The 11,468-nt window shown below is 42.0% G+C and overlaps 1 protein-coding gene across 1 annotated transcript; it reads right to left on the bottom strand.

Annotated features, from left to right (window-relative positions):
• Window positions 1-438: 438 nt before the first annotated feature.
• On the bottom strand, window positions 439-9,412 carry LOC140725726 (uncharacterized). Its single transcript, XM_073041577.1, has 5 exons — window positions 9,335-9,412; window positions 6,142-6,720; window positions 5,013-5,149; window positions 4,523-4,703; window positions 439-1,149 (listed from the first exon to the last, which is right to left on the bottom strand). Exons 2-4 carry the CDS (start codon window positions 6,718-6,720, stop codon window positions 4,523-4,525), a joined length of 897 nt encoding a protein of 298 aa, XP_072897678.1. The 5' UTR covers window positions 9,335-9,412; the 3' UTR covers window positions 439-1,149.
• Between the last annotated feature and the right edge of the window lie 2,056 nt (window positions 9,413-11,468).

The following is an 11,468-nucleotide window of genomic DNA, read 5'->3' as shown; positions in this document are numbered from 1 at the left end:
TCCAGTGACCCCTTTTAGCTCAGACCATTAAAGTGAGTCATTTTGTTCTCTCCTGTGGCTGTTTGCTTAGTTAGCAAATCCAACTAATTTAAAGTGGGCAGAATTAGACCATTATAAGGTCAGATTCTCCAAAGCAAATTATGGAGTGGTGTAGTTCCATTAAGCTCCACAAACTACAACACAACCATAACCTGATAATTGACTCTGTGATATTGGTTGAGGGATGCTTAATGCAAATATTTTAAAACCTATCCCTTGTTTTTTTCAGTGCAACAAAAAATATTCACAAAGAAGGCACTTTACATGGATTCAAGGTTATAAGAAATTACTTTATTAGATTGTTATAAAATAAATAGAAAATAAAAAGAGAAAGTATTACTGAGGTAGTAAAGAAAAACACAAAATAAATGTTATCATTCAATCACTAATCCATGCTACACAATAAACAGCCAGAGAGAGCCACAAATTTCTGACATCTTTTCATCTCTATCTCTACTTCTAACTTGAACTCCATTTCTCTCTCCACCTCGAGCTCTAACTCTACGCATCACTCGTGACCCAATCTCATAGAAAATTCCCACTTGCCCCTTTTTGTACCCTTCAAAAATCTAACACAAGCTTTACATCTTTTAAATTTAGCACCTTACTAAAAAGCATATACACCACATCCACTGCTCTACCTTCATCAATTTGGGTGTCATTTCCTCAAAGAATTCTTTCAGGCTCTTGAGCCACGACCTGCTGCTTGCAAACCCATGCTGACCATCTGCAATTCCTGATAGATTCTCTCTCCTACAATCCGCTCCAATAGTTTGCTCACCACTGATGTTAGCTTCACTAGCCTATAATTCCCAGTATTATCCCTGTTTCCTTTCCTCAAATAATCAATAACATTTGCCACCCTCCAGTCTTCTGGCACTAGTCCTGGACACAAAGAACACCACCAAAGGCATAACAATCTCTTTCCTCACTTCTGCCCCCAGGACTCATTTATCCTAATGTTTTCTAAGCTTTCTCTTTGACATGTTCTACGCTGACCTCACAATAGTCCAAATAGGTAGAAACAGACAAAAAAAATGGTGTTAAAGAAAAGAGTCAGTTGATATAAGTAGAATGCATTTCAGCCTGGAATTAGTCAGGATCTTGGCTCTGTGGAGAGAGAAAAGTTTGATAATAAATTTAAATTATCTGTTATTCAGTACATGCTGTACTTTCAACTGAAGCATTCAAACCAGATGAAGTGTAACTAACAGGGCAAAGTGGGTCACCTATGTCCTTCCGCACCCTGGAGTTCTGCAACTTTGCACCATTTAGATGAAGTGTTTTGTTATTTTTACTGCCAAAGTGGGCTGTCATAAAATGCTTGCTCATTTAACTGATCTCTACAGCCTCCCGTTGTCCTGTTCACAACCTACTTTCCTAGTTATTTGTTGGCAGCAAATTTAGCAACCACACTTTTGGTGCCCTCATCCTAATCACTTGACAACCAACGACTTGTCAGTCCAGCACACAACGACTTGTAGACTTCTACTGCCTTAAGCAAGTGTAGCTTTCCTGACTTCCACCTTCCCTCCATTTTCAATAGACAATAGGTGCAGGAGTAGGCCATTCGGCCCTTCGAGCCAGCACCGCCATTCACTGTGATCATGGCTGATCATCCACAGTCAGTATCCCGTTCCTGCCCTCTCCCCATATCCCTTGACTCCACTATCTTTAAGAGCTCTATCTAACTCTTTCTTGAAATTATCCAGAGAATTGGCCTGCACTGCCTTCTGAGGCAGAGCATTCCACAGATATTTATACCCAACATATTCTCACAGGTGTTCCCAACCTGGTGTCCATGGACACCTCGGTTAATGGCAGGGATTCACGGCATAAAAAAGATTGGGAAACCCTCCTGGAGAACATGGAGCATTAAACAGTACTGCACAGTACAAGCCCTACGGCTCATGATGTTGTATCAACTTTTTCAAGTCAAGTCAATTGTCATTTAACTGTATACATTTATACAACATAAATAATCATATAATATAGATAGAAACCAGACGTTTCTCTGAAACTTAAGTTAACTTATCACTTGATAATTTACCACATAATTTTAACCTACTCCAAGATCAATCTAACAGTTTCCTCTTGCATAACCTTCCATTTTTTTTTCTTCCATTTGCCTATCTAAGGGTCTCTTAAATGCTCCTGATGTATCTGCCTCTACCAGCACCCCTGGCAGTGCATTCCATGCACCCACCACTCTGTGGTAAAAGAGACCTACCTCTGACGTCCTCCATATACTTTCCTCCAATCACCTTAAAGTTATGGCCCCTTGTATTAGCCATTTCTGTTCTGAGAAAAAAGCCTCTGGCTGTCCACTCTATCCAAGCCTCTTATCGTCTTGTACATCTCTATCAATTCACCTCTCATCCAAAGAGAGAGCCCTAGTTCACCAAAACTATCCTCTTAAGACATGTCTTCTAATCTAGAGAGCATCTTGGTTTATCTCCTCTGCACCTTCTCTAAAGCTTCCACATCCTTTCTATAAAGATGGGAACAAGAGTGGCCTAACCAGAGTTTTACAGAGTTGTAATATTACCGTGTGGATCTTGAACTCAATTCTGCCTGCTCTTGGCTAGCCCAAAAATACCTTCTTAACCACCCTATCGACTTATGTTGCAACTTTGAGGCATCTATGATCATGGACGCCAAGATCCCTCCGTTCCTCCACACTGCTAATATTCCTGCCTTTAACCTTGTATTCTGCTTTCCGGTTTGATCTTTTAAACTTCTCATATTTTCAGATGTAACTCCACCTGCCGGTTCTCAGCCCAGCTTTGAATCCTATAAAAGTCCCGTAGTAACCTACCACAACATTTGACAACACTGCCAACCTTTGTGTCATCTGCAGACTTACAAAACCACTTTCCACTTCCTCATCCAAGTAATTTATAAAAATCACAAAGAATAGGGGTCCTAGAACAGATTGCTGCAGAACACCAGTGGTCACCCATCTCCAAGCAGGATATGCTCCATCGACTACCACACTCTACCTTCTGTGTGCGAGGCAATTCTGAGTCCATGAGACCAAGTTTCCCTGGATCCCATGCCCCCTGACTTTCTGAATAAGCCTACCATAGGGATTGTCAAATGTCTAACCAATATCCAAATAAACCACATCCACTCCTCTATTAATTTTTGTCACTTCCTCAAACAATTCAGTCAGGCTGGTGAGGCACAAGCTGCCTTCACAAAGCCATGATGACTATCCCTAATTAAACTTTGTTTCTCCAAATGTGCCTAAGAATCTTCTCAAATAGCTTATGCACCACTGACATAAGACTCACTGGTCTACAATTCCAAGGATAGTCCCTGTTACCTTTCTTGAACAAAGGAATAATATCCACCACACTTCAAACTTCTGCTGCTTCTCCTGTGGCTAATGAAGATACAAAGATCAATGTCAAAGGCTCAGAAATCTCTTTGATCACCTCCCGTAGTTATCTGTAGTATATACCATCCAGTTCCAGGGAAGTATCTACCCTAATATTCATCTAAAGCTCTAGCACATCCTTGTTCATACCATTGACATGTTCCTGATTACCAGCCTGTTTTATGCTGTCCTTACTTTCATCAAGGTCCCAGTTGCTGGTGAATACTGAAGTAAAGTATTCATTAAGGACTTCCCCTACCTTTTCTGACATCAACCATGTTTCCACTTTTATGCATGATTGGTTCTACCCTCGCTCTACTCATCCTCCTGTCCTTTGCATGTATGTAGAACGCCTTGAGTTTTCCATAATCCTATTCACTAAGACCTTTTTATGTCTTCTTCGAGCTCTCCTAAATCCATTCTTATGTTCCTTCCTGGCTACTTTGTAAACACACCAGCACCTCTACTTCCCCAGGAGGTGACAGAGATTTGTAATATCCCCTTTGCCCCTGACTAATCTCTACTGATGCACCATAGAAAGCAAACTAACTGAATATATCATGGCTTTCTATGGTAAGTGCTGTGTGGAAACCATCATTCCACCCACGTGCTCTGTGCACACTTCTTGCTGCTAAGGTAAAGCACTCAACAACATTAAAGAACATACCCACCTCAGAAATTCTCTCTTCTCTTCTCCTCTTCCTATTGGAGAGAAGATATGAAATCCTGCCAGGCTCAAGGACAGCTTCTATCCCACTGATATAAAACCATTCAACAGTCCCCTACTATGAAAAGGTGGAATCTTGACCTCTCAATCTACCATGTTATGGCCTTACAACTTGACGCCTATCTGCATTGCCCTTTCCTTGTAACTGTATCACTTTATTCTACCTTTGTTATTGATTTCCCTCGAACTACCGCAATGCAGTGAAATCCACATTTCATAAAGAAATAATTTGCTCAGCTTTGGCGTGCTCTGAACGAATGATGAGTTTGCCCGGCTTAAAGCATTGCTGTGCTGCAGAAGATGCTGTTACAGGACCAACACGTGATACTCTTATGAAAGTTTGGCCACTCTTTAAAGATTCCCGCTGGGCTCACCTAGAAACCATTGCGGTCAGTATGGAATATTCTGAGCAGAACATCAATGAGGAGTGCAACACAAATGGTGATTTCAACAGTACTGATCACCCACAGAACGGAGAATAAACCCAAGTGCCAAGGGATCGCATTTTCCGGCTCCATACACTTGTTCCATAGGCTTGAATCATTCAGATAATCCCTGTCAAACAAGCAAACAATAATTAGCAAATCTATAAAGACATAAACTGGGATCTGAAGTCAAAGTAGGTTCTTAAAATTTGAATTTTCAAGTGTATAAAAGTTCTTCAAGATAATACCATGGCATCTTTTTAATTCCAATCGAGTGAGTAGCTGTACTATTTATAAAACGGAGATCCCTTCGGTGTTGCATTGGGAATCCCACCACAGATCCCGCAACAGGACTTGAACCAATAACGTTACAATCAGAGACAAAAGTGTTCAACACACACTAAACCAACTTATGCTTCTGCGCAAAGCGCCGTCTTACCCTCTGTTGAAAGGATGCCTCCATTCTCCCAGCTCTGTTACACGGCATAGTGGACCACGTTTTAATGCCACAGATGACACAATGAAGCCATATACACCTCCTATCACCCCGATCACACTGAAAACTAGCAGGCGGTTCTGAAAAGGAGAAATAAACCAAAAATAACCTGATAAGGGTCTTGCAAGGAGGCAAGAAAAGAATGAGACAACTTCTCTGAATTAATATTAATGGAATATTTTCAATGATACCAGAGGAACTGTGGGTGAAATGTGTGTGAACGAGCTGGAATGGGATGAATTTGGAGGGTGGGGGTTGGAGGGTGGTGGAAAAGAGGGCAAAATAGAACTGGTGGAGGATCAGAGGGAGAGAGAGGGCAAGGGATGGGAGAGGGAAAATACACCAAAAACATGCTTTATCTACAACTGGAGGCCTCAGTGTTCATGCCTTTGCCTCTGTAGCAGGTCCTGGCAGTCAACGAGGTGCTAAGCACAAACTGCTGGAGGATCTCAGCAGGTCAGGCAACATGGGTGGAGAGAAATTGGTGTTTTGGGTTGAGATCCTTCATCTGTACTGGATCCAGATTCCAGCCCCTGCAGTCTCTTGAGTGTCAAGTATATGAGGTTTTCCTGCTTTAAATTGTGTTGGGTCTCACCTGGGCTGTGGAAGTATGAATGGGAAGGGGATCTGAAACGGAATGTGAGAGTGGAATGGGGTTCCTGATGGCAGAAGATTGAGGTCTCAGCTGTGGCACTGGCGTTTGGAGGGGAAAGCAGTGGTTTTCCATCCTCGAAGGAGGGGATCCTGGCAGACAGGAGATTGAGCGTTCTAGCAGGACCTCGGCTGCAGCTTTGCATCTTTGCATTAAAAGACCAGGGGAAGCAGTGACTGAGGAAGCATAGATATGTTATCTTCAGTCCCTCAGACTGACAGACTGTCCCCAAATACAGATACTCAGGACCTTGCACTGTGACTTAAAGCAAGATACAATGGGACTGAGATCCACAGCCAGTTCTTGGCAGGTTAATGAACTTGTAGCCAGCAGTGACTGTGTTAAAATGGGAAATGAATTAAAATAAATGTACCGGTAATTCAATCACTATAATATGTAGCTCTGCAGGGTGTTCCTTACCGGGGATTTTCTGTTGCATTGGCATGGCCTGCACTCGCAGGAATCTGGAGAACAACAGCTGCAGTTTGGGCATTGACAGAGTTGAAAGATGGCACCCAGACATCCACCGAGAATCCGGAAGAAGGTCTTGCAGGTACTGTTGCGACAGCAAGCACAGGGGGTACACGTGCATTCAGGGCAAGTCTTGCAGGTACAGTCGCGACAGCAAGCACAGGGGGTACATGTGCATTCAGGGCAATTCTTGCAGGTACAGTCACGACAGCAAGCACAGGGGGTACATGTGCATTCAGGGCAATTCTTGCAGGTACAGTCACGACAGCAAGCACAGGGGGCACACGTGCATTCAGAGCAAGTCTTGCAGGATGCAGAGGACCCACAGGCAGGAAGCTCGCGGCAGGGTTTGCAGTTACATGTGGGGCAAAGGCTGGGTGGCTGGCATTTCGGGCACTTGGGACAGTCACATGGAGCACAGGAAGTGCAGTCTTGACAACGAGGCAATGGGCATTGACAAGCATCTCTCCAGTTGTCCCATTCATTACTATCCCACAGCTTTAGCAGCATGCATACCGGAAAGATCATCTGTGTCCGAGAAAGAAGAGATGTTAGCCTTTTATTCCATTTCTCTAATGTGGGTTTCTTTCCTTCCTTTTAACAAAACAATCCACATTTTTAAGCTTAGTAATAAAAGAATAAAAGATAGGGCTCCTAGCACCAATCTCTGTGGTAAATCAATAGTCACAGGCTCCTAATCACATAATAAAATACTTTAGTGACCATCACCTTTCCTAATGATAAGTGAGCTTCAAAGTTCAGAAAAGTTCAAATTAATTTTATTATCAGAGTACATAAATGTCACTGTATACAAACCAGAGATTCTTTTTCCTTTCAGAAGTACTCAATGAATCTATAATAGAATCAGCAAAATACCACACCAACTTGCTCATTCAACCAGTGTGCAAAAGACAACAAACTGTGCAAATACAAAAAGAAATAATAATAATAATAAATAAATAACCCACAAATATCAAGAACATATGATGATGAGTCCTTGAAAGTGAGTCCATAGGTTGTTGGAGCATTTCAGTGATGGGGCAGGTGAAGTTCTCCTCTTTAGTTCAAGAGCCTGATGGCTGAAGGTTAGTAGCCATTCCTAAAGCCGGACGTGTGGGTTCTGGGGCTCCTGTACCTTCTCCCTTATGGCAGCAGAGCATGTTTTGGGCCCCTGATGATGGATGCTGCTTTCCTGCTCTAATGATCTGTGTGAATGTGCAAAATGGTGGGAAGGGCTTTACCCATGATGGACTGGGCCATATCCACTACTTTTTGAAGGATTTTCCATTTAAGGGCATTGGTATTTTCATACAAGGCTGTGATGCAGCCCTTCAATATACTCTTCACCACATACCTATAGAAGTTTGTCGAAGTTTTAGATGTCATGCTGAATATTTGCATGACTCTTAAGGAAGTAGAGGTGTTGCTGTGCTTCCTTCGTAATTGCACATACATGCTCGGCCCAGGACAGTCACAATGAGAATCAGGTTTAATATCACTGGCATATATCGTGAAATTTGTTAACTTTGCAGCAGCAGTACAATGCTATACATAATTAATATAGAAAAATGAATTATAGTAAATATATATATATATATATATAGGATGTACATGGTAAATGGTAGGGCATTGAAGAATGCAGTAGAACAGAGTGATCTAGGAATAATGGTGCATAGTTCCCTGAAGGTGGAATCTCATGTGGATAGGGTGGTGAAGAAAGCTTTTGGTGTGCTGGCCTTTATAAATCAGAGCATTGAGTATAGGAGTTGGGATGTAATGTTAAAATTGTACAAGGCATTGGTGAGGTCAAATTTGGAGCATTGTGTACAGTTCTGGTCACCGAATTATAGGAAAGATGTCAACAAAATAGAGAGAGTACAGAGGAGATTTACTAGAATGTTATCTGGGTTTCAGCACCTAAGTTACAGGGAAAGGCTGAACAAGTTAGGTCTTTATTCTTTGGAGCATAGAAGGTTGAGGGGGACTTGATAGAGGTATGTAAAATTATGAGGGGGATAGATAGAGTTGATGTGGATAGGCTTTTTTCATTGAGAGTAGGGGAGATTCAAACAAGAGGACATGAGTTGAGAGTTAAGGTGCAAAAGTTTAGGGGTAACACAAGGGGGAACTTCTTTACTCAGAGAGTAGTAGCTGTGTGGAACGAGCTTCCAGTAGAAATGGTAGAGGCAGGTTTGATATTGTCATTTAAAGTAAGATTGGATAGGTATATGGACAGGAAAGGAATGGAGGGTTATGGGCTGAGTGCAGGTTGCTGGGACTAGGTGAGAGTAAGCGCTCAGCACGGACTAGAAGGGCCAAGATGGCCTGTTTCCGTGTTGTAATTGTTATATGGTTATATGGTATATTATGTAGTTAAATTAAAATAAGTAGTGCAAGAATAAAAATAATAAAAATTTAAAAAGTAGTAAAGTACTTCATCAGTTCAATGTCCATTCAGAAATCGGATAGTAGAAGGGAAGAAGCCGTTCCTGAATCACTGAGTGTGTGCCTTCAGGCTTTTGTACCTCCTTCCTGATGGTAGTAATGAGAGGAGGACGTGCCCTGGCTGGTGGTGTCCTTAATGATGGACGGCACCTTTCTGACACACTGTGTCTGAGATGAAACATTTTTTTAACAAAACTATAAAAGTGTATTTACATAACATATACACAAGGTACAGACATTCAGTATTTACAAGGCAGTAAGTATACTCAGATTAAAATATGGTTACTACCGTCTATAAAGCAGTCAATACCTTGGGGGGCCTACCATTCCTAAAAGTCCCCGACTATACCCATTGTGACCTCATGCTCTGTCTGTGAGGACAGCCGGGGCCCAGGAGCAAGCTCACCATGAGATCCTCCTCACAACCTGCCCCCACCCCCTTCCGAACTGGGTACCCGTATACGAGGAGCGTGAGAGTAATGTGCAGCCAGCACCTCAGCAGCAGCCCCTTGAGAAACTCAAAGAGGGGCTTTCAGACAAAGCCAATTTGGCAGACATGTCGTACAGGTGAATTAACTAAAGTGCTTGAACTCCTATCTTGACAAACAGAAGAAAATACATTAAATCTTTCCAAATACAAATTGTTGCTTTTGCTTTAAAATACTTTTTGCCTTATTTCAGTTTTCAAAATGCTCACCAGTATTCCGGAGCCAATGATTCCTCCGAGATAGAACACAGTAGGAGAAATGTTCTTTGTGACGTACTTCGTCTCAAAGTTTGGAAAGAACAGCAGTAAGTTGACACAGAAACTGAAAATGGCAGCTCCAAGGAGAATTACAGCAAGAAATTTTGCTGTCTTCCTGGAGCATAAAAACATGATTGCTGTGGATGTTAGCTGCAGACCACAGTCTGTAATCAGAAAGGAGCTGCAGGTCTTCAACCTGTTGTTGCAGTTCAGTGAAATGTTTATTGGATTGTCTTGACGTAAGCTCTAGCCAAAGGCAGCTTTCTTGCACAGCACGTTAGTGTCTGTGCTAATCGTTGCTAGGTAAAGTAAACCTGGCCAGCCGGCCAGAGTGAAAGACCTGATTTCTTTATGACCCCACCAAAAGGTCTCTGACATCACAACAACTCCTTGACATCACCAAGCACCTCAAAGCTCAGGGGCTGAGTGGTACAGTGCTAAGGTGTTAAATTCCAGTGGTACAGCCCTCAGGAAAACCTTTTCAGAAACCTTTTCTTGTTCGTTTGCTAAATAATGTGGTGATACAAGATGTCTCAGAGCACACTGCGGCCATATTTGTATGTGACGTCATCACGACTGAAACTATGAATGCCTTATCTGCCCTCTCCCTTTCTTAAATAAAGTTTTATATTTATCTATATGAAGGGTCCAAATAATTTAGTCAAATTAGTGGATTTATTTGTACCTTGACTTCCTTTATGTGTTCTCCCGAAACGTTAGGGCCCTTCAAGCTGTGCCACCCAGCAAACCCTGATTTAATGCTTAGGGACAATAACTTCTCATCAAAACTTTAAATGAAGAGAGGAAGACTTTTATTTTATTATCTATTATCTATGGTTTTGTTGTGGAACAGAATGAAGACAAGTGTGGTCCTTAGGTAAAACAATATTAAATGGCAAAGTTTATTGGAGCTATTGCATTTGGGCCAATGTTATTACAGTTCCTTGCGTCTATAAATCAGCAATATTCTTTCCTGGGTATCAATTTGTATCCTCAAATCTCTCTTTTCAGAATCAGAATCAGGTTTAATATCACTGGCACGTCGTGAAATGTGCTAACTTTGCAGCAGCTGAAAAAATGTGATACATAATTACTGAGAGAAAAAAAATTGATTGACTCTAATTATATACATTAAATAGCTAAATTAAATAAGTAGTGCAAAACAAAAGAAATAAGAAAGTAGTGAGGTGGTGCTCATGGGTTCAATGTCCATTCAGAAATCGGATAGCAGAGGGGAAGGAGCTGTTCCTGAATTGTTGACTGTGTGCCTTCAGGCTTCTGTACCCCCTTCCTGATGGTAACAGTGAGAAGAGGGCACGTCCTGGGTGATGGGGGTCCCTAATGATGGACACCACCTTTCTGAGGCTCCACTCCTTTAAGATGTCCTGGTTACTATGGAAGCGAGTGCCCATGATGGTGCTGACTAATTTTACAAAGCTTTGCAGCTTATTTCAATCCTGTGCAGTAGCCCTCAACCCCCTGACCCCCCCCCCATACCAAACAATGATGCAGCCAGTTAGAAGCTCTCCGCAGTACACCCGTAGAAATCTGAGTGTTTTTTGTGACATAACAAATCTCAAGCCGCTAATGAAATAAGAAGAAACATAACAAGGTGTCAGATGGCAGTGTGAGGTCTAAACATGGAAAGTACATGAATTCTGTGCACCTCTGAGAAAACGACTGCCTGAGTACGGAAGGTACCAGCAGCAAGTGAAGTCGGTCGGCCAGCGAACCAAGAAAGCACGTTGTGCCCTGAGGTTCACTAAGAAATTCAGCTGAGACACCAAGAGTTCCCATCATAGATAACCTAAGTACTTCCACATCTATGCAGATTTCTGACAATTTGATGGATAATCGGAACCCCTTTAAACTGAGATTCGATATGTATTTAGTGGCTAGCAGAGTGGCAGAGGCTGATGGAAAATTGAAAGCATTTAGTTTTCTGCAAGTAATTAGTGAAAATGCTTTGGACATCTATAATAGCTTTCAATCTGGTGAGACAACTTTTACATTGGGCACTTCGATGTCAAAATTGGAGTGGTATTCTGTCCCAAGTAAAATCATCGTGACTGAGAGATTTTTTTTC

The sequence above is a fragment of the Hemitrygon akajei genome, chromosome 3 (genome assembly GCF_048418815.1).
Source record: "Hemitrygon akajei chromosome 3, sHemAka1.3, whole genome shotgun sequence".
NCBI lineage: Eukaryota > Metazoa > Chordata > Chondrichthyes > Myliobatiformes > Dasyatidae > Hemitrygon > Hemitrygon akajei.
Note: the sequence above shows the minus strand (reverse complement) of the source record. Positions and strands in the feature narration are given on the sequence as shown.